Source organism: Chaetodon auriga, chromosome 10 (genome assembly GCF_051107435.1).
Source record: "Chaetodon auriga isolate fChaAug3 chromosome 10, fChaAug3.hap1, whole genome shotgun sequence".
NCBI lineage: Eukaryota > Metazoa > Chordata > Actinopteri > Chaetodontiformes > Chaetodontidae > Chaetodon > Chaetodon auriga.
In genome coordinates, this window is record NC_135083.1 from 16170932 (window position 1) to 16194908 (window position 23977).

At 42.7% G+C, this 23977-nt stretch overlaps 1 protein-coding gene across 1 annotated transcript in view; it reads right to left on the reverse strand.

Annotated features, from left to right (window-relative positions):
• LOC143327639 (forkhead box protein J3-like) overlaps window positions 1-23977 on the reverse strand; it is a 60023-nt gene that overhangs the window by 2923 nt on the left and 33123 nt on the right. Inside the window, exons 5-12 of the mRNA XM_076742095.1 lie at window positions 21971-22054; window positions 17379-17480; window positions 13079-13237; window positions 8603-8819; window positions 4876-5169; window positions 2534-2635; window positions 930-1202; window positions 138-239 (exon numbers count right to left, since the gene is read on the reverse strand). Of these exons, the coding sequence (XP_076598210.1) occupies window positions 138-239; window positions 930-1202; window positions 2534-2635; window positions 4876-5169; window positions 8603-8819; window positions 13079-13237; window positions 17379-17480; window positions 21971-22054 (1333 nt within the window). The remainder of the gene's footprint in view (window positions 1-137; window positions 240-929; window positions 1203-2533; window positions 2636-4875; window positions 5170-8602; window positions 8820-13078; window positions 13238-17378; window positions 17481-21970; window positions 22055-23977) is intronic.

Below are 23977 nucleotides of genomic sequence, written 5' to 3' on the forward strand. Positions count from 1 at the left end.
GATACACACCTGCACACACACACACACACACACACACACACACACACCTGCACACACACACACACACACACACACACGTATACACTGCATCTCTACCTGCTCCACCTGACCTGTTAAGAGAGCAATGGAGGAGTCACCTGTCATGGCGGGGGCCGTGTTGCTCATGGGAGGCATGTGGGGGTATCCTGGTGGGCCCATCAGAGAGGAAATGCTCTGTCTCGAGTCTATGTACATGTTCCCTGTGGGAGAACAGACAAAAGGGCAATGACTAACTGTCAGATTAGTATCCCGACTTTCACACGTGCATTGATGTCTTTGCAAAACACGAGCTGCTATCAAGAGCGCGTAGAGTTTTACTGCAATCTTATGCTAAGCCTGAGAAATCCTACAGAACATGCTGCCTCTCAGTGGATTTTCCACTGGTGGAATATCCCCTCTTCCTCATATCTCCAGTTACCATGAAGCTGACAGCATCCATAATTCCCTTGTAAATCTGTAATGGGCAAACAATGGTGCAGCAGGGAGAGAGGCTGCTGTTCAACAGCGCCTGTCACATCAGGCGAGTATAGAAATGTGGCTGAGCACGGATTTGAATTTTAGGAGAGGTGTAACCAAATTTCAGAGAGAAATTTTCATTTATTTTAAATTAATTTCTGTTATTTTTATTGTATTTTTGTACTCTATTACATTTATCTGACAGCTTGAGTGACAGATGAGATAAATTCATAAAGTATAGCTTCACAGCCAGTTTTTTTTACTGTTGATAATTGAGCAGACTTAACAGCTTAAAGCAGGACTTTTATTTTGATGGAGAAATTTTAGATTGTGGTGTTGATCCCTTTATTTCAGTAAAGATTATGATGTATGCCTGATCCGGGGTACCTGGCTAGGTGTGTGACACATGCAGGAGAACAGCTCTGCTCACTGACCCGTGCTGATGTGGTGGTTATGTTGATTGTGTTGCCCGTGCTGATTGTGCTGGCTGGCCTTCGGGTGCATCGCCCCGTGCGGCTGAGCCGGGTGCTGCGGCGCTCCTGGTGGTGTCGGGTGTTGGACCTGAGGTTGGGGGTGGGCGGCGCTCTGCGGGGTGATGACCCCCGTGGCCGTGAAGAACTGATTAATGGAGGAGCACAGGTCGGCCATCTGGGCGGGGTCCAGCGACCAGTTGTTGAGCTCAGCCTGCCGCATGCTCTCCTTTAGTCCTGGCAGACAGACAGAGGAGGTGAAGATGGACAGCGACGGTCACTCACTGCAAAGCTTTCATCAGTCTACGTTAATCACATAAACATCAGCTGCTTGAAGTTATAATCGATCAAAACGTCAACAAGATTTAAATCTATAAATGTAAATCTTTCAAAGCTGTGACATCTGCCTCAGAGATATTACAGTAAATTACTAGTTGCCATTTTCTCTTCGACACGCATCATTTTACTCACCTGACATATTTGTTACTTTGCAGGTTCTTCACCATAATATGAAACAATGTGAGCGATTGTGAGCAGTGCGTGTCCTGGGTTTCCAGGATTCACAAGGTTAATGTTGGGAGGATTAAAGATGTGTGGGGTTAAAAATGAGATTTAATACCAGGTGAACAGCATCACTTTTGTTAGTAGAACATATATTAATGTTTGTATTAACAGCAGTACTTTTGCTTCATAACTGAGGTGCAATCTTATGCCATCTTGCACTGATAGTTGCATTCGCTTTCCATCAGAGTAACAATGCATCAGTCTTTCCCAGTCACCAAACACCTTTTACTGACTCTATTGTTCCACCTGCTTACATTTGATGACATATAACCCTGAACCTGTGACGCCTCCGTTTCTCATTCATTCTTCAAACAAAGACACACCTACACCTCTGTTCAACAAACCGCCGTGTGATATTTCCCACAATCTAATTCACGATGCTTGTGTTTTGTGGCGACAGAGACGAGAGACTCGGCTCTTTGGAGGCGAGCCAGAGACGGCGAAGGATGGCATTACGGTGGTGTGAGGGAGGTCAAGTGCTGCAGGAGGAGAAAGGCAGCGGGGCCTGTGTGTGTTATGAGACCAGCCGTCGTCATCCATCGTGTGTGGATGTTGCCGGCTTTGTGCGCTGACCGTGATAAGAGGCTGTTACTGAGCCGGGGCCTAATTGGATTATTCACATCATACAATTGGAAGGAGGGAGACTGTATGTGTGTGTGTGTGTGAGAGAGAGAGAGAAATAGAGAGTGGCAACCTCTCAGATGTAGGATAATGACTTTTATTAGGCCAGTACTATTATGACAATGGATACTATAATATTGTTCCTCAAGGGCGAGTGTATATGAAAGCGCAGAGAGGAATCATAATGGTTTAATCAAAGCAACTGATCGGCATCACAAGCATTTGATCAATTCTCGCTGTGTTGAAACAGGCTGCAGCAGACAGCTTTATCAATGTTCATTTCAGATGCTGTTCACACTGATGGCACTACGACTCTTAGTGGTGTGTGTGTGTGTGTGTGTGTGTGTGTGTGTGTGTGCGCGCGCGTACAGTATGTGTGCTACCTTGAAATGGGGAGAGGTCTACGTCAGCCCAGTTGTAGCTGGTAGCAATGCGGCAACTCTCCTTCAGCCAGTCCAGGTTGGGGTACCAGTCTGATGACATGCCTGGGAGAGAGCACACACGCACACGCACACGCACGCACACACACACACACACACACACACACACACACATTTGAATATGCTGTCAAACAGCTGGATTAAAGATAAAGCAAAATAAATTGAGGCTGATACTAATCATAATTTTCATTATCAGTTAAGCTGTAGGTTATTTTTTCTATTCATCGTTCAGTCGTTTGGTTTACGAAATGTTGGAAAATTGTGGATAATGCACATCACAACTTCCCAGAGCAGAGTTGACATCTTCAAATAGTTTTTTTCCAAATCCAAAACCCAAAAGATATTCTGAAAAGCAGCAAATTCTCACTGGAACCAGATATTATTTGCCATTTTTTCTTGATTAAAAAAAAAACAAAAAACAATTAATCAATTATCAAAGTTGATGATTGTATTTTTTTCTATTAATCAATTTCTTCAGCACTGAAATAAATGCTGGGGTAACATCATGAGTCTGATCAGTGTGACAGCCTAGTTTATCTGAAATAGGTGAACTGATGCAGATTAATCAGTGAAACTTGTCTGCAGTCGACCACAAGGTGGTGTGACTTCACACAGACAGTTTCCAGCTACTGCTCTGCTTACAAAAAAGAAAGAAAAGAAGATGCTTTTCACCGCCTTCACCGCCACAAACTAAACAACAATACACTCTGAGGCCGTGGATCAAAGACAGAGGGATCGCTTTCATTCATCCTCAGCTTGGTTGAGAGGAATACTAACCTAGATAAATAATGTCTGTATAGTCCCTCTTTTGGCCTGAGAGCTGTGTTGCAGAGACACAAAGAAAAAAACAAAAAAAAAACAAAGACTAAGAATATGAGCAGGAAAAGCCTCGGTGAAGCTTTGGAGATTCCTGTCTGTATCAGCCCAGCCTCATAAAATCAAATGCTCTGGGACCTTAAACAGGAGCAGAGTATAATATAAATGCAATGAGCCTGTGCACAGCCAAGCCTATTCTGGTGTGTTGAGGTGAATTGCATTTACACCTATGTGGGTTTGGGAGTGAGGAGAAGTAGAAGCATTGTTTGGTGCTGTGCAGCATCAATATATATGAAACAGGAAACTACACTGTGTGGGCTCCTTTCACAAGAACTGGTAAGAAGGTGCAGCAGAGTACAGAAAGTGTTTCCAAAGCAAAAGTCCTGTTTATAAAAAAAAAAAAAAATCCACTCCCATTATCAACTTTTTCAAATTCTTTCTTATAAAAAATGTGAGCTGACTGTTGGAGCACTTTAAATTTCTGGTTCACTCATTAAAAAGTGAAAAATTCAAGTACTTGACCGGTACAAAAAAATGTGAGAAGAAAAGTCAAGTACGACTCCCAACGAGGACTGTGGGCAGAAACACACGAGCTCTGTTCACTGTGAAGAAACCTCCTCGAACATTCAGCTGTTTGTATCCACATTCTGGATCAATTCAGCAAATATGAAAAATTCTGAATATGTTATTACTGAGATGCTGTGGCTCTGGTGGAGGTTTCTCCCAATGCTGCGTTCACAACGCGGCTCCAGAGTGGGATATCTCATTATAACCCACAGCATGAGGATGGTCACTCACATGGGACGCCTGCAGCCAGACTAGATGAAATGAAATGTCTTCTAAATTTGCTATCGTGCTACATAGCTGCAGCAGTTCATTAACTAGTTAAAACAAACAGTGTGGCTCTGTTTAAGAAGCTGCATTGATGGTAATAGTGTTAATATTGGATTTTATTTTCGTTAAACTGCCAGTGACAGTAACTTTGGAGCCATCCTGGCACCGGTACGTGGGCTCTCCTAAATTTCTTTGCCCAACTGGGATGATTTTATAGCCATCAGAAGTTCCCCATATCTCCAACTTAACTAATTAAACTGGGAGGCTGACGATAACGGTTTTCCCGCTCGGCTGCTTGTACGATGTGAATAACAATATCGACCGAGGCTCACGGGTGCTGTCACACAGCCAGTGAAATATTATGAACTGATGACCATAACTATATCTATATTGCTAAATAACTCCTATGTTGCTAAAGAAAACTTGACAAATTTAAATTCTTTATGTGAAGACAGTTTATCATCTTTCAAATGAATCTGATGTTTTTATGAGTTGAACAGTCTTCGTGTTGCTTTCAGTGGATTCATTCAGGCCCGTGGTGTGTCCTGACATGCTGTGCTACCAGTAGGTGTCACTAAAGTCAGAAATGTTCATCTCTAACACAAAGACCACTGGAAACCTGCGACTGCTCTCACCTGTTGTGGTGCAGGTCTGTCCAGTGTGACTCTGGTGGGAGAGAGACGGGTGCTGCTGGGAATGAGCAGGGTGCTGCTGGTGCTGGCCATGCTGACCGTGAGCCTGGTGCTGGCTGTGGGTGGAGTGAGGGGAGAGGTGTTGCTGAGGGTGGTGGGGGTGGTGCGACGCCTGACCGTGGTTGTGTTGGTGGTGGTGGCCGCCGCCGCCGCCGCCGCTTCCCGCACCGGGAGAGTGCTGGTAGGAGCAGGCAGTCCGGGCCTGCTGGCTGGAATCACCGGGCATACCCATCAAGCCTGGCGGGGGGGGGGGGGGGTGAAAAAACACAAAATATGACAGGTGAGGACAAGAAAACAAACAAAGGGACAAAGATTTACAACAAGATGGACAACCTGGGCACTCGGTGTAAATGAAAGGTAGTGAATTTTCTTCACACATATTTCCACCCACTCGTGTGTCAGATCGTCTATGGGCTCTCTCACTCTGAAAGTTTATTTCTGCCAAATGTAATCATTCAAACAGTTGAATAAAACCAGTTTGTGACCTGTGCTGCAGCACAGAGGAGCGCTGAGACTGATTTGTTTCATGGTTCAGTTCCTGGTGCCTGTAAATCCCTGAGCATCAAATCATAACAGCGTACTCCGTATGTCCATCGCCATCACTCAGCTTGCCAGTTAATGTCTTTTGAGCACTGAAAGACAGTTGGACGGAGGACAGTTTTGTTTTATTTATAACTATTATTGGTTTATTTTGTGTGAGAAAAATGTAGCTTTCCCAAATGATAAACTATGGTGAACTGAACGGTGCTCCGAATAAAAAGAAACACTTTCTCAAAGGAGGTAGTGGAGAAGGTGAAGCGATCTTGAGAGAAGTGCAGGGTGAAATGAAAAGGGCTGGTAAACTGTGCTGGAATACAGGGGTCTCAGAGTATTGAAGATTTGACCTTCATGCAGAAAAGACTGAAGTCTCTGTCCTTTATTAACCACAAGACTGACAGAATAATTAGAGGATAATGACTGGGCAGACGTTACACCATGTGCTGAGCAGAATACAAGGTTTTTTTTGGTTCGAGTTCCATTTTCAATTGTAGTCAAATTAGCATCATTTGGGAATCTTCCATTGTTGTGCTATTCCCAAAAATAAGTAACCCTAAACAATATTAATGATTTCAGTCCAGTGGCCCTTCTGTCGCGAGTTATGAAAATCTCTTCCTCTTCGCCTCTCTTCCCAACGAGTCTGACGGACAGACAGCAGAGAACGATTGTCAGTGGCTGTTATTTATTTATTCATTTATTTTTATTTTTTTTTTGAATGCATGGGTTCACCCCAGCAGCATTTTATCTCCTTTACTTTTCATCATGGATACCGACAGCTGCACGAACTGTAAAACAGGCAGCTACCTTGTTAAATTTTCAGACGATGACGCATTGTCTTTTCTTCAGGTACAGAGCTGGACCATGCTCGCACTCTTCCTGCTTCTGTGCCGGAGTACAACAACAATTCATTTTAACAAAATCCAAGTTAAATGTACAACAATGTTTCCAAAAAGTGGAGATGCTGTTTAAAAAATAAATAAAACAGAATGTGGTTTTTTGCTAATCCTTTTTGACATATGCTCAGTTGAAAACAGCACAAAGACAATTTATTTAATATTTGACCTCATCAATTTCATTGATTTTTGTAAATATCTGCCAATTTAAGTTTGGACAGGAGCAGCTAAAGACTGGGAAAGATGTGGAATGCTCCAAACACACCTGTTTGGAACATTCCACAGGTGAACAGGATGATTGGTAACAGGTGATAGTATCATGATTGGGTATGAAAGGGGCATCCTGGAAAGGCTCAGTCAGTCACAAGTGAGGATGGAGAGAGGTTCACCACTTTGTGAACACATGATTGGATAAAGGAGATTACTGCATGGCCTCAGGAACACTTTGTAAAACTGTTCGGTCAGTAAACAAAGTTCATTTGGAAATGACTGCATTCTGTTTTTACTTCTGTTTACAGCGTCCCAACTTTTTTGGAACCGTTGCTGTAAATGAGTCTTACAGGTACTTTGTTACAGAGCGATCAGTTAAGTTTGGATATACGCACAGAGATGATCGTTAGGTGTGACCAGGAACTTAATTCTTTTCTCTAAGTGCATTTATTCTTAAGTTGTTTATCTTGTGTTGAGCCTCTTTTGACCTTTTCTTTTATCTGCTGTTTCATTGCTTATCGCTGAAAGACAGAAACTGGCTGAACAGTGCCGTTAAGATCTCTTCAAAGATCAGTGGAGTGAAACCGAGGGACTTGAGTTCTTTTTTGTGACCAACAAATCAGAAGGAAATCGATGAGCATACTGAGTCCATCTGAGCACATCCATGTGGCTGAATTTTCCCTCCTGCCAACAGGGAGTCGTTACGCTTTACCTGCCTGTTAAGGTATCATTTATTCCACTTCTTTTATTCACTGCCATGTGTCTGATCAATGCTTTCTGAAAAATGCTTCACAGCCATTGTTTATTTCTTTACCATTTACTGGAGGCCTATGCGCTGTTTTTAACTGTCTCGGTTGTATTTGCCTTCCTACTTTATTGTATGGGTGTTGTGAGAGCTGTCACGTCTTGCAGGGACAAATAAAGTTGTTCTGGATTGAACTGAAACAATAAAGGGAAAGCAGGTTCTGGTTAAAGCTGGGTGGTAAAATGAGTTTCCATGTTGACCCAAGTGATGATTTCAAACCTGAATTTGTTCATTTAACCTGTAATTCATCAGGATGAAGATCCGTCAGAAGCTGAATGTGACGCCACCTGACTCAGTCACAGTTTGGTGTGTGGTCTTGGACTCACTGTGGCTTTTCAAGGGAGACGATGAGCTCCGCTGTCTGGGTGACTCACTGTGACTCAAACTCCCAAACACAATGACTGCTGACACCATTTCCTGCTAAGCTTCACACTTAAGGGGCCCAATAAAGGATCTGCTAAATCCATTTTCTACTTCATTTTCTTTCTAGGTCTCTGTGTCATATTGCCCCCCCCAACTAGCATTCTCATTGTCTTATCTTTCTGCATGTGCACCCCTGACCACAAATTGAAGGGGACCTTGTCAGAGGGTGAACGCAGGCAGCAGTTGCGGCGCTCAACAGAGCGCATCAATCTCCTCGGCTGCAGCGCGCACACGTGGATGTGTACGGGGAGAAGAGAGCCGGAGAGGGAAGGTGATAGGAGGGTGGTGGGATGGTGGGGGGTCCAAGAGGGAGGAGGCCCGGTGACCTGAAAGCTTCAGGAAGCAATTAGCAAGATGCTACACAAACTTTAGAACCAATCTAATTAGCTGCTATCAAAGCTGCAGAACCCTTTGCTCTGCTCGACTGCAGATGTGTTTGTGAGGCTTTTTTTCTCCTTCTGTTGAATTCTTCCTCTTAATTGCCTTAACTCATTTGACTGAGCGAGCCGTAAAATGCAGATATGCGGAACAACAGATTGTTTTGTTTATTAAAATACAATAGAGTAGGAGTAGTGTGTGGTGGAGGTTAATACCGGAATGCTTTTGCTGCCATGAAAGCAACGTTAAATTATTTCCATTTCATTAGGAGCTTAAGCTTGACAGTTAATTATGTGCATGAAGCCTGACATAGAGGTTTACAAGTTTTTTTTTTCTGTGAACACACGTGTCAATTAAGATGTTGCACAGGCACACATGAACAGATACACACTAATCCACATACAAAATGAGGGTCGACACCCACCTTGCTGTGAGAAGGACTGCTCAAAGACGCACTTATAAAGACTGCGGAAAGAGGCGCTGAGGTCCTCGAAGTCCGAGAAACAGAGCTGCTTGTCGCGCGACTCCGGGACTGGCAAACCGTACTGGGGCTGTGGGGGAGGAGGGGGAGGCGGCGGGGGCTGCTGGCCGGGCTGCTGAAGGCTCAGGGACTGGGACGAAGGCTCCGAGTGGCTACTCACCTTCAAGACGGACAGCGAGGAAGAGAGAACAGATGGACGGTGAGAGGTACAAAAAGACAAACAGGGGAAATCAATGAATGTATTGGTTTCTGAAAAATGCCTCAATGCTGTATTCACACCGCAGCTGAAAAGCTGCTGTCAGACCGGCAAGAAAAACAGGGGAAAAAAAACAAAGGGTTGTCCAGCAAAAAGTTGATGCTGGTGCAAGTTTTACCACAACAAAATGCAACATCATCCTTTAAGGCACCAGATTGGCAAAAAAAAAAAATATGGCTAAGTGCACATTCCTGGTAGATTACCATTCGGTTAAGGCACTCGAGTCGAGGTTTTCATCATTTATTGCAACAATACCTATTTTAGTTTGGCCTAGCAGCTCTGCTCAAATGATGTTTAAAACAAATATCTGCAAGCTTGACAAAGACTGTCCCTGAAATCCCTCCCAAACCCTCCCGACAGAGCTGGAGATACAAAACATTTAATCAACATGGACATATACTGCATTTAAAATACACGAGAAACACCTACATGCTAATGGAGGAGGAGGCTGTGGAGTTGGTAGTTAAAATGCTGAAATCAGGTAGTGGTGTAGCGGCTAGGTATGCAGATTTCAGCATCTGTGTATACAAATGAAGAGCACCAAATGTTTATATGGACTGCCTGGTGTTAAAGACAAGACAAGGAAATATACAGCTGGACTGTATGGAGCATGTGACCATTACAGCTCCATGCTCGCATGAACTACATCACAGCTCAGTTATAAAGGTTTAAAGTGTAATCTTAATGGGTAGACGATGTGTGCCAGTTTTGTGAGCAGTCAATGCAAACAGAGCGGCCTGGCTGGTCAAAGTGAAGAGCGTGAGGCCACTAATTCAAGCATCGGGGTGGGCCGCTGCCTGTCAGTCAACACACGGGGAAGCAAAGTGTTTCTAGTGGATGAATTGAAATTGAGAGACCTGAATTTCAATTGGCTGAGCTGCACTGTGAAATAGATAAAAAGTCAAATTCAATAATAATCACATTCACTTTCAAGAAATGTAATTTATTTTCCAACTGTGCCGTTCAAATTCAATTTTCACGTGAATTCTTTCGACAAGCCAGTTTTTTTTAATTCACTCATTCACTGTGATGATCATACCAAATGCAATTTCATGCAATTAAAAGGAATTTTTTTTTTTGCTGGCACACAAAATGCTTCAGATTTCTATCACATATAGCGAACGCAGCCTGTCTTCCTCCAGCCTCTATCGTTTCATCCCAGCTGTCCTCTTCCTCACCATCCACCCAGCAGACACAAGCAATGTGCTGTGATCACTGTACCTCTGCAAACAGAAGCCAACTTAGCAGGACAAATCCGCCACACACCTAACCTCCACCCAGAAATGGCAGCTTTTCCATCAACTTTCTAGGTGTTTTTGAGATCTCTGCCAGTGATGCCACCAGTAATCACCATCAGTTGGGAGGGTATCACCTGCACCAGGTAATGAGGCAGAACTAACCCCGATCCCAGTGGACTAGACCACAGATGAGGTCTGAGGCGATGGAGGAGGGGGAGGAGGGCAGGCAGCGGGTGGGAGGAGGTGATGCAGGGAGGAGGAAAACAAAAGATGGCCTCTAGAAATGAGAGGTTAACGAGATGAGATTGCACTGACCTTTGCTAATGCAGGTGGGAGGTGAGTGGGGAAAAGTGATTGATGGTAAAAAGGTGAGCAGCTGTTACAAGGGAAAAATAATGAAGAGCTGGGATTTTTCAGCGTTCCTGTAATTTTTTTTGGGCCAAATGTTTTTGGACCCAGACTGGCCTTTAAAATTGTATCATATTTGGTTTAAAGGGACGGACAGAAACACTCTGACAAACGTGTCAAATGCATGACCAGTCCATCAAAAGTCGCTTTAATTACATTAAAATGAACGAAACTTTAATGACCACAGTGGGAGAATCAAGCTGTTGCAGCAGCACGGAGTGACAGAGAGTGTACAGAATGAAATAGATTGAATAAAATGATCTACAAAGGAACACAGAAACATTTCAAGCACTTCTCTGCTTTATCCCTTGGCAGCATGAATATGCTTAGACTACAGGAGGAAAGCCAAAGGAGCGTGGCCGAAATGGAAAGTTTATCCTCTGGAGAGCATGAATGTTACAGCTATGTGTTGTGGCAACTGTCCTTTTTGGAAGTTTCTTGTGTACAAATTGAGGTTTTATGAAAGACACCAAAAACATGAGGATATGTCCTCTGGGGACCAAGAATATCCAAAACAAATTTTATGAAAATTCCCAAGTTTTTGACCACTGACCAAAGTGTTTGATGTGTCTGTGGTGCTGGACGAATAATCAGGGAGGATGTAAATGACTGAAAAATACAGGTGTTTATACAGATAGGTTTGTCAGAGCTTTTCTGATTAATATCTACATCTACTTTCGTATGAATGTGTATGTATGTACATGTACATATGTGCACTGTATTTGCATCTTGGCATGCATGCGTACATGTACGCATCAAGTCATTCGCAGTGAAATACATCTATACTGCAATTTAAGCACCTTATGCAAAGAAATCCAGAAATGGGGACGACTAAATATAAAATATTGGTTTCTGTTTGTGTCTATTTATGTAAAACCAGAGGCCAGATCACTGTTATTATTTCTGTCAAAAGCCTTTGTTATGTCAAGGACTCTGGCCACATTCTCCGCACCTGATCAGCCGGTAATGAACTGTTTGTTGTTTCCATTAAATATTTGTTCCAGATCTAAATCGCTCAGCATGGGACAGTTTAGTTCCTGACAGAAAGGTTGGCCAATCTAGTCCCTTCTTCACAAAAGGCAGCTTATTATCATCTACACGCACACACTGGTTGAGACTAATCAATTCAAATAGCCAAAGGACCTTAATTTATAAAGGATGAGGAATCATTTACAGAGCCAGCATAAAATCTAGCCAAATATGTCTCAGTGTATCTGTGGCCTGCCAAGCTGGGGTGTAGTTTACACCGGCCAAGACCGTAGGCACCATAACAGCAGACGACATGGGACGGCCTTGATTTAAATAAACCTCAAAGTGTGTGTGTCCCTGTGTGTGTGTGTGTGTGTGTGAGTGTGTGTGTGGTAAATGACACAGAGAAACCAGAATCTATGTGTTTAATTGCTGGCTAAAGGAATTAATCTGCTTTTAATTGTATACAATTTTGCCCATTTGTCCCAAATGCGTTAATGCCGGAGTGGTCAGGCATCATTTTCATGCATCAGAGATGATAAAGGTGAACAAAGGGGTGACTCTGATGTTTCCTGCTGTTTTATTTTTGCACTTTTATCAAAGCACGGCAGCATTTCCCACGGGTTTAGAATTTATTTATGCTGGTCGACCCTGAGGGGTGTGAGGCGCTGCAAACAGTATTGATAGTCGGCTGCACAACAAAATTCAATTCACAAGCTAAATAATCAGAGCATATGAAGGCAACATTCAACAAGAAGCAACAGAGTTTTCAATCAATCTGCGCTTTCAATTGCATTTCCACACACCTCTGAAAAGAAGAAATAATAAATACAAAAATCTTTAAGGATGGGGGCAATTTGATTTGCTCGAGGAGCTAAAATAAATTCTCTCTATGGGAAACAGGCTGAAATTGCCCTTTTGACTGCCTGTTTGATGATGCATGTCAAAGTAAAACATGCAATAAAATGGACTATTAAGCAACAATTTTTAATTATTAATAGTGAGCGCAATGGAAATGTAGGATTTTGTTGCAGGAGAAAAAAGACTTAAGAATGTGCCTGTTGATGTTGCACAGAATAATCTATACATCATGTGAGCACACTGACTGTGTTCTGCAAAGGAGCACTGAAAATACATGTGCTCGCACAGTCTGAGCATCAAACAGAAAATGGGAGTTTGGGCAGCGTGCTGAAGATCCAGCTCACATGTTGTTAGCTGGTTTCCACCTCCTCACTTTGCTAAGGGAGCAGCAGACACCTTCTGTACCGACAGAGTGTCTGGACCGTGACTGAATCATCCAGATTATGTCAGAATCAAGTGTGCACAGAACACATAAGAAAAATCACTTTGAATGATGCTAGTTTAAAAAAATGTCACGTCGAGGTAGAAAAAGCACAAGTGTGAGAAAACACCGTCCTCGAACAAGACCGCGTCTGTACTGCAGCAGCGCCGGGTCAGCTGTCGCCCTCGTGCACGCAGATGCAAGGAAAGAGAAATTCTCCTACGGCAATCATTAGACTGTCACCCAAAATAAAGAGGAGGTCTTACTGGTGTGTAGCTGTGCACGTTGCCGCCGCTGCTGACGGCGGTGTTCAGGTTGTTGAGGTTGACGGACGCCAAACTCTGCTCTGAAAGACTGTTGCTCAGGCTGCCGCCCAGACTCCCGGGACTCTCACTGCCTTCTGCCTCGGGGTTGTACAGCGCTACCTACACACACACACACACACACACACACACACACACACACACACACACACACAGGATCCATGTTAATATGACAATAAAGGCAATTATACAGGGCCCAAGTTTTAAGGCAATGCACCATATAAACTCCTTCAAAGGCAGTGATTCATGATTTTATTGTCCCTCACTGCCCATTTTGCGACGCTCCCTCATCTTATCCATTTGCCAATTTATATCCGGGCTAAAGTGAACACTGCCCACCTCAACAAGTTACACATGCACCATTAACTTATGAGACAGCTCATGAGGAAAAATGGAAAGTTAAGTGCCGCTCTATGCAAATTGGTCCTGTCTGCTGCATAAAAGCGCAGACCCTAAACTAATGATGATTCTTCTTCCTTGAACATGGTGATTTTGATTAAGTGTCTTGACCCAGAGACCGCTGAGAAACTTCAGAAATGACTTAATGTCTGAGAGTTTGGCACCAACGCAGACACGAGCCCTGCTTCAGAGGAAGTGTGCTGGATATTGTCTTGTGGTGGCAGATCACAAAGCTTTTAAAAGAAGTGCCTCAGGATTATGTTGAATCGAGTTTCTCTTGTTTTGCTTGACTGTCAGTACTTGTGAAGCAGAGCGCCAGCATTACCTCCAGGCTACATTTAATTGTATAGACAAATGTGAAATCATAGCCTTCGGGTGAGACAACAGTAAAGGCTCTCTGGGGCAGTGCTCTACCCCAAAGAACATCTTGTAGTGGAAAAAGAAGTGTTTTCAGGAGTCAGTGTTCTTAAGTGTTAATCCGAGACGTTTTCTGTTTTGGTGGATTTGGTGACTTCTGAGGGAACCAGTAATTCTCCTTGCTCTGTTACAGTAGTAACAAGGAAACGATTATGTGGTTTAAGAGAACATTTGAGGTTCATACCTATGCATTAGGAAAGAAAAGAAGAAAAAAAAACGGACCAAACACCTTCAAACACATGGTTTCTTTTTTAGACTGAGCAGGGCTTCAGCTCCTAGGAATTTAGGAATTCAGGTAAAAACATTACAATATCTGAGCGTAATGACCACTACAACAACCTTTCTCAAGGAAAATATTTTCTGTTATCCCAGTGTTCCTGTATCATGTTATAGGAATGTCTTTCAAAAGCACAGGCACTCTCCAATGCAAACAGAATAAAGCAAATGTGTTATTGAAAAGGCTCTGACGCACTGCTGTGCCTGCAGGACGCCACCTGTCTAGATGTGGGTGGATATCATTGACGTTGGCATCAGCATTATCATCATCAAGGTCTTCCTCCGCCTGCTCTGAATCTTCTTGTTTTTTTCAAAATGTATAGTGATGACTAAAATGAGTCGAGTTTTAATCTTTATGGAGTAAAACAGAATCAGTGCGAAGTGACATGCGAAGGGTAAATGAACTGCTTTCTGCTGCCTGCTGCCGGTCTGACAAGCTGAAAGTGGAAATGTTTCCTTGGCTGGTAATGACACTCACCTCTTTGCTTTTCTGTTGTGAAATTTTATGACTAATTCATCTGGATATCTAAAAAAGCTGGAGAAACTTTGACAGAGTTGCTTAATCATGTCATCGACAGCACTGTGCGAACGTACATGGTGAAAAAATGTGATGGCGCCAACCGACGCTGTCACAATACCAGAATTTTAAACCACAGCAAATAATCCCGGGCAAATGAAATACTAATAAATATTCTTTATCAGTAACCTGCTCACAGTGCTGGTACAGGAAACGTCACAGAACACACGCCAATGCATTATTACTCTTCTTGTTTCCCAACCTCACAGGCCTTGACGTTCTTTACGTCATTGTTAACTGATTGTAGATCTGTTTTTTCATGGCTTTGGTACTTTAGAAACTATCAAGCCTATAATTAAGGGAGATCATACTGTTTTAAAAAACAACCAACTGTGGCAACTCCTGTTTTAGGGAACATAGCAGGAAGGTAACTGAACTCACTGCACCAGAGGGGTGGGTTGGGCTAAAATGCCATTTAGATTATCTTCCTATCTATATCAATCATGTATCTGCTACTTTTTAATCTTTAAGAGTATAAAATCAGAGAACAGCAGCAACTTTTCATATTAAAGAAGCAGCAGGTGCTTAATATCTTCACTCGATAAATGACAAATAATTGGTCATAAAAAGTACAGTAAGTGAATGCACGCTGCTGAGAAAGCACATATTTTTCAAATGACAGCTGAATTCCCGACGAGTTGAGAATCTGTGATAAAAGTGTTTCATATTGACAACTTCTGGGAAGTATGAGTCAAGATCTGTGAGGAGCGCAGAATGGAAAAGTGGAATAAGCTGTCAAGTCCAGACCTTCACATCACGTCCAGACCAAACACTTAACAGTTATGTGAGCTGCTGCTGTGGGACAAATTTTCTCTTTGGTCAGGGTCAGACGAAGGGGTCACGTACCACACATCATCATTTTCTATGTGTGTGCGTGCGTGTGTGCTTTCCAGATCAGAGAGGCGTCAGAGGTCCCAGTTGACGCTTGATCTCTGACCCTCATCCAGACGGTCACACCCACTTCAGCTTTGTAGTCAGCATGTGTGTGTGTGTGTGTGTGTGTGTGTGTGTGTGTGTGTGTGTGTGTGTCGTTGCACAGGTTGTGTGTGAAAGTGAAGAACTGTGAAACAGTCCAGGCCACTGATGGTGAAAGAAAAACAGAGACTCCTTCTGCTGCAGATTTCAGTAAGCATGCCTTGTATCGGTTACTGTAGTATTAATTATAGCCTTGACAAAGTTCAACACACTCTTCTCAGCTGCGAGTACAAATGACTACATCTTCTTGACTAATTCATTTGTCAAAAATCATCATTACACATCATTAAGAAATGAATATTCATCACACCTAAATGGCCACTAAATAGCATCTTTCTGAGCTTTTTCAACTATTTCAAAGTTCAGTTTGGATCCTGAAAGCATAATAAGACTTTTCAGGATCTTATTCTTAATGGTAGTTAGTTCATTTAAGTCAACCACTCATGGATCAGTCACTCCAGATCTTTCTGTCGTGCAATTGGCTGGGACATCCATAAACTTCTAAAAATAACGAATTAGCCAGGTAGCTAATATTAGCATCTATGTCAAGCCCTTATGAACTCATGTCAATAAGTGACTGGCTACACTGATGCTACTTCCATGAAGATATGATCGACGGTGACGACAAACTAATAATCAGAGTGATTTATGTTGCCTACACAGAGACTTGTCAGATCCTGGTTGTGGTGTTGGATGTGGTGGGCGTCCCTTTGACAACCCTTGTATTTGAAACTGCTCGAAAATGACGATCTGAACCAAAGGTCATGTTTCTAAACTACAAGCTCTACTTTCTGACTTCAACTATAAGTCGCAGCTGTATTTTCTGCTTCCAGCTGGGAAACATAGAACATCCTTTGAAGTTACCACTTGGAAGTCAGGTCTGTTTTCTCAAACCACAGCATGCAATGCGAAATAGAAATGAATGTCGCCTTCCCCCGCACTCAACTATGGAGGCAACTAATGATTATTTTCATTATTGATTCATCTGCCAAATATTTTTGCATTTGATTGATTCATCGTTCTGTCGATAAAATCCAACTTTCAGTTGCCAAACAAGATGTATTGCAATTGCTTTTTTAAATCGACCAACAGTGCAATACCCAAAGACAATGACGGACATCACATGGCCACATTTGAAAGGCTAGAGCCAGCACACGTTTGGCATCATGGCTTGAAAAATGACTAAAATGATGAATCGATTTCTGATATATAAGCTCTACTGTAAACAAATACTACTTTTGTAATTGTTTCCAGTTAGATGTTCCTTGCATGGCATGTTTTTTGTTCTTGCTTTTTTGAGCCTCTGTTAGACAACACAGTACAAAGTGGAAAGGCCAATGCAGTAGAGACAGTCTTTGTACACGGGGCACACGCTAGAAGTTGTACATGTTTGTTGTTATACACTTTCCAGCAATCTGTGTTTTCCCCACCTCAGTAGCTCATATGCAATTAAGGTCTCACCTCTAACTGAAAGGAGTCTTAGATAAGAGGAAACAACAGGCATCGTGGCACTCTGAGGCACATATCTGGTCGATTTTATCTTTTATTCCCGCTGTTTTGCTGTATTTTTGGATTGTAACAGTGTAGCCGGAGTCGTACCTTGTTAGTTACAGCATTGATGGCCAGAGTCGGGGACGCCCCTCCAGACATAATGCAGTCCATTCTCAGAGACTCGGACTCCAGGCTGTAAGGAGTAGATGCCTGAAAGCAGAGGATGAGAAAGAGGATGGAGGGATCCAGTATTAACCTGTGCCACCAGCAGATCACCAGCGATAGGCCATTTTCACAGGAGACATTTTCATAGATCAAAGTAGGGAAAAAAAAAAAGGCTGAATTCCATTTAGCTCTTTTAGTTTCAGGGTCGTGGTATTATGCATGCTGACTCACTGTCACACTGTCATGTCTGACTGGGACATTTGAAAAGAACAGATCCATTGCCGATATGACGAGTCAAAGTGTCTGCTGTGAACAAGGCCTATAATGCGTCGTGTTTGCAGTCAAGCTAACGCTGCGTTAACGCAAAGGCATCCAACTCAACAGTGAGCACCGAACCTGTGCACGACAAGTCTGAGAACATACACGGAGCCTTTTTATTTCAGCTTTAAACACTCCCCCAAAATCTCCAGATATTTCATTATTTGTGTGTTTTTCTGACAAAGAAAAAACGGTGTTTATTCCATTGTGATTCTCCACCTGCTGTGGCCAAATTCAAGCTGTTTGTACTGACGCTGCTGCATCTCAAGCAATAAGCTCAGTAGATTGATTTAAATCAGTGAATTGTTACACCCCAGGGAGATTGATGAAATTTACAGAAAACATGATAAAAATAATGAAGTAGCAGACACCACCTTTCCCGTTTCCTTAGGAGCTGAGCGTGGTGACCAGTAAAAGACAAGTAAAAATCCCTGTGTAGCTCAATGAATACATGACTGTTTACCTGCAATAAACCTAATGCAGCTTAATTGAGCTTATCATCTTTCATTACTGGATCCACAGACCATACAATAAAAACTAATACAATAACGTCAATCACAGAAAGGTCAGCCTGCGTCACCGGCTGTGGCATTTAATGGGTAAGATCAGCAATGCATCATACAGTATGTGGTGTTTTTTCCAGGTCAGACTTAAGTAGGTGTACAAATACTTTTCCAACAGTAACTGTTAAGCCTTGTCTATTAATTAATGCTCTACATTGGAAACATGCAGACGAGAGTGACAGCAAAAATGAGGAAGGAAATGAAATGTGACAAAGGTTATGAGAAATTTGTGCACGCTGCAAGTTCATGATTCTGCACTGAGCCTCCTGAATCATCACCATGCCCCAGGCCCTAACTATGTGAACTAGTTGAGGCGCACTTCATTTAAATTGCCGGACACTTAAACAGCCTGAAAAGTGGACACATCGCTTGCACTTGATAAGATAAATCAAGCCATCCTCATGCATTATTCAAGAGCCTAAAATGTATTCAGCTGCAGTTCATTTTCGGCCGTCCTCGCAAAGAGCTAAAGTAGGGTTAACTGAGTGTGAGGATATGAGGAACTATTCACAGATCGATGAGGGGCTAAATTGACGCCCGCAAAGTGGCAAAGAAAAAAAAGAGGACAATATTTTTTTCCTTGTCTGACTCCTTTCAGGGTTCAAGACAGCTTGCCTGCCTTCCCAAACTGCTTACAGTAAGAGGATTGGTTGGTAACAATGCAATCTTTAATTTATGATAAACTCCCAGTGAAACGGGTTGTCGGTTCCCTGGTGGAGGCACTTAAAAAGAAGACAACGGAGAGGTGAGGAGATGAGGTGAGGAAGGCTTGTGGAAGGAGGAAAGAATAGGTGGAGAGATAATGGAGTGGTGACGGACAGACAGACAGGCAGACAGACTGGCATGCAGGAAATGAGAGTGATTATGCTAAGGGCACTGGAGACGCAGGTACTAAACTAAGTGAACACAGCCTGTCTACACATTTATACAATGCATTTATGCAGCTGACGTTTAGCCTCGCTGCCAACTTCAAATCTTTTCATTTGCACAGCTGCTGTCATCAGGAGACTTTAAAGACTTTGACTGCGTAGCGTTGGTGCAACATAAAACCCCAATGAAAACAGTACGACATATTTAGCCCACCTTTTTTTTTTTTTTTTTTTTTCAGGCGGTAACACTGCTATAAATCTTAGCACTTAAAACCTCCCTGTTTCTCCTTAGCCCATGTGACAGCCCACAGTGTGTCTGCCAGCGGTGCAAGTGATGCGTAAGAAAAGGGGTCGAAGGGCCCATCTATGTAAGACGAGATGACAAGGCTCTGAATTAATTAATGTTTGTAATAAAAAAAAAAAATGGTGAAGAAAATATGTCTAACGGCAGCCCCGGGGCCTTCTGTGGTAATTAACTGGAACACAAGCCTAGAATACTCTCCCTCCTCTCCCTTTTACTTTTTTCCCTCTTCTGCTTGCAGCTTGACTTTTCCCTCTCTGCTCTCTCCACCTTGATGTCTTCTTCTCTTCTTTCTCCATCCTTTCTTTCACACCTCATCCTCCATTTTTTTTAACCCCCCTCCTTCTCTCTTTTGCCTCAATTCTTCCTCCCATGAGCGACTGCAACTGTGCACTTTGCTGCTCCACACCTGCCTGAGCTCCCAGGGGAAAAGACGGCTAAAGCAGCGATACAGACGGAGGAAAGAGTGGCACGCGCACAGATAAACAGGCGCACAGGAAGATGATGATCAAGATACGCAGACAGTGACAGAGACGCAAGATGAGAAAAGAAGGGAGATGACCAGTTGTGCTGCATTGTGATGAAAGGCTCAGCAGGTATTCTTTAATGCAACAAACATAGTCAGGTGTAAAATGAGGAAAAACCTCAGTGGGTCAGCGGCTGGTCGCAAAGATCTACAGCGTGCAATGAAAACTGCAGCTGCACACTGGATTTAAAGCTCCCTTGCGAAACGGGTTTGACTGATGACGTTTTAAGCCAGCAGGTCTTCTGCCTGGTCCAGCTGATCTCACTAATTGGCTGCTCAGCCCTGGAAGGATGGGTTGTCATGCTACCTGAAGCCAAGCGTTAATGCCGGATGTCAGTGAGGTATCGCTGCTTATCAGAACATCACTGAATTACAGTTTTTTACGTTCTATTTATATCATCTCTGTGGTACTTTCTGCAGGGCACGTGCTCACGTCAACTCTGCATCTTTAACCGTTTTAAGAGGAACTTCATTCTATCAAAGTCTCGGTGTGCTGCTGACTGCTTCAGCACCCAGTCAAGATATATAGTATGTGGATACTTGTCAAGCATGGAGCACAGCTATTCGTTCACTTAAGCTCCACTGAGGAGACGCTCAAAAGAGAATTTCATCTGTTGAAGGTTTCTAAAGTTATATAATGAATCTGATAGTTTGGTTTGGAGGCGGTATTGAAATTTCAGTCTTTAAACCAACACTAGTTATGAGTGTGCTAATAAACAACAGAGATGCAGGCAGACGGAGGTGATACAAGACCTGCAATACATCATGGAGCTCACTGCATTCAGATCCTCAGGTTGATGACTGAGCACCAGCTGCATTCTGCCGGGTTGATTAGGGTTACAGAGACGGCGACAAATTAAAAGAAAAGCTCAAATGAATGAGTGGAGGAACAGACGCATGCAGACGCGTCCAAACAGGTGCGCTGCTTGGCACAATGAAGCAATGAGCATCCAATCGTGTTCTGTGGCACGTATAAAAACGCTGAGCAGTCGATTCTTATTCTGTATCGAGATGCCAAGAGGAAAAGAAGTGACTTAAAGAGGGTTTATTGTTGGGGCAGGAGTCAGGATGTCAGTCTGTCTGTCGGCTGAACCAAACTAAAATTCCTCTTCGGTGGAATTTCCACACACATTCACAGTGTCTGGAGGATGAATCCAGCTGATTTTGGTGATCCTGTGACTTTTCCTCCAGCATCTCAACTGTTAGATGGATTCATGTCAGCCGACGGACAAACTGTAACCACTCATGTCTTTTAAAGAAGCGCCATTTTGGTTTATGACTAAAAACCTGCACAGCAATGACGTTCCCATCAGCTTGAGCCATTCTTTACTGCTAATTAGAACAAGTTAGCACAAATATTATACCTTGTTACATACACGTTAGCATGTCATTGTTTAGCATGCTTATGTCAGCATTTAGCTCAAAGCTCTGCAGTGCTGAAGTACGGTCTCAGAGAGGCTGCAGACTCTTCCTCTGTGGTTTTTCTTTTCGCTTTAAAGGCACCTTGTTTGCCTGCTGGTTTACCCTGGCATCATTACAGCGTGGAAAAAGGAAAAAGATTGGAAGTCTGTTCACATACCAACCTTTGTGTAGCATCTCAGGTGTACGGAGCAGCTTTTTTTTTTTTCACTCTCTTGTTTTTCTGCTCACGTGCCTTCTCACACTGCTACATCATGAACATTTTCCCAGACAATGCTAACAGTGTCAGCAACGGCACATTGCTTTGATGATAGTGGCATAAAGAAATAATGTAAAAACGAAGGTGAGATTATTGTTTTCTGAGAGCACAAATCCTCATATAACAAGAGTTTTAAGTCTTTACTTGGTATGAAAATGGCTGTAGAGATGTCAGCTGTGAACAATAAATGAGTGCTGTACCACCTCATTCTTAGGTTTTTAAAAACAATGAGCTCTAATGGGAAAAGGAAGATTTTATAAGACATGGTTACGGTACTTACTCTTTCTCCAGAGCGCGGTCTCTTCTTTGGCCTGCTGGGTACTGTGTCTTCTTTAGGATTGGTGTCTATGGCCCAGTAGGAACCCTGCAGAGTGACCCCAATAACACAAAGAGATAAGCCTCGTGTTTGATGGAAGCTGCTCAGTCTGTGTATTTCTCCAGTGCTTTTGATTGCTCTGTAGGTTTAGGTACACTTTCATATTCTTTTTTATCTTTCTTCAATAATGAGTCAGTGGTGGAAGAAGCCCTCAAATAATCACTTTAAACAAAAATAGCTACACCACAGGGGGGAAAATGGAAAATATTCCATTACAAGTAAGAGTACTGAATTCACTTCACTGGTGTTACCCGTAAAAGAAAAACCCAAAAAAGTACCTCATCACCATATCAAGCATAAAGACACTCATCATAACGCCTTGCACAGGATTCAATTACTGCTGCATGTTAAAAGCTATGAGATACACAGGCTTGACACAGGCTGATTTGTATTGTTGGGTAGAACTAGAGCAAATGATCATTTTAAGACAATTGGATAAACTAAATCAGACGGCATAAATAAGTGGGTATACTTGTGTTTTAAATGTAAAATCCAGATCTGGAAGCCATCTTGAAAAATGGTGCTTGAGTAAATGTAATCAGTTGCTTCCCATTTCTTTCATTAACTTTATGAATCTCCAGAAGTTAAAGTCATTTGTTCGCCCATGGAGCAGGCAACATGAGGAGGAGGACGGGATCCTGCCAAACCATGAATTAAAAAAACTATGTCAATTAGTCAGTCAGTGAATAAATAAGTAGCTCGCTATAAGTTACAATTACAATTACACCATAAGTTGACCAAAAAATAGGTTATAATATATCATTTTGCACTTTTTTGTCTTTTACTTTTGTGCTTGAACTCTCCTCCTGGTTCTTTTCTCCAAAACTTTTTTCTCCATGAATCGATATAAACAGTGTTGGGCAAGTTACTTGGAAGATGTAGAATTATTCATTACACGTTACTCATTGAGAAAGCAATCACGTTACTGTGGCTCAATAGCAAAAGTAATTAGTAATGCCAAAGTCTCAACTTCCACACATGAAAGTAGGCTAACCAGGGCCTCATCCGTGTGTTCCCAGGGGCCCCTGAGTTATCCTAACATTGTTAGAGAGAAAGACCATGTCCACAGTTCAAACTGCAAAAGAACACAGGGAGATGGACGTTTCAAATGCAGTTAGCAGGCTACGAGCTGTAGGAGGGTGATTTAAACATACTGACCCAGGGAAACATACACTGAACGTTTGACCAAGGCAAAAAAGCTGAGAACAGAAGACCCTTTGAAAGGTCTCCTTAATGTGTCATATTAAGGGGAATGTTGGGCTGCAGAACACAGGCCCCTGGGAACGTAGAAACGTTCGCAAGTTGGCTAAGAACACACAACATGTGAGTTACCAGGAGACACATTTCTCCTCTTTTGGCAGAGGCTCAGCGCCTCCCCACACCTCCAGTCACCGTGCCAAGCGAGCACGTCACAGCTTGTCCTCCGAACACAAAGAGAGGAAACTGGTATCAACCGTGCACCTAACTCCATGTAAGACAGCAAACAGGCTGACCCACTCAGTGTCAGAGGAGGGGAGCATCAGTGCTACGAGCAACTGCGACGTGATTACCAAAAAAATGAATCCCCTGCATGTGTCTATAAATGACTACATGTTACTAATGAATGTGTTACTGTGCTCGTCAAACCATTTAGAGATGCAGCCTCTTTTAATTGACTTCACCAGTTAAATTTCATATCAGTATGACAATATGTATATGTGGAAACAATTTCAACTGTCACATATTGTTCATTACGGCTTATATCTATTATCTTTCATTATTTGTTAGAGTAATATTGATCCCATTCAACATTTACACTCATTTCATTGTATCTCTCCCTATTATGACGACTATTACTGTACGTCTCTTTTTTTCTCACTTCTTCTCAGCGAGGCTGCTTCAGTCCCTTAAATGGGGGAGAAAAAGTATCAC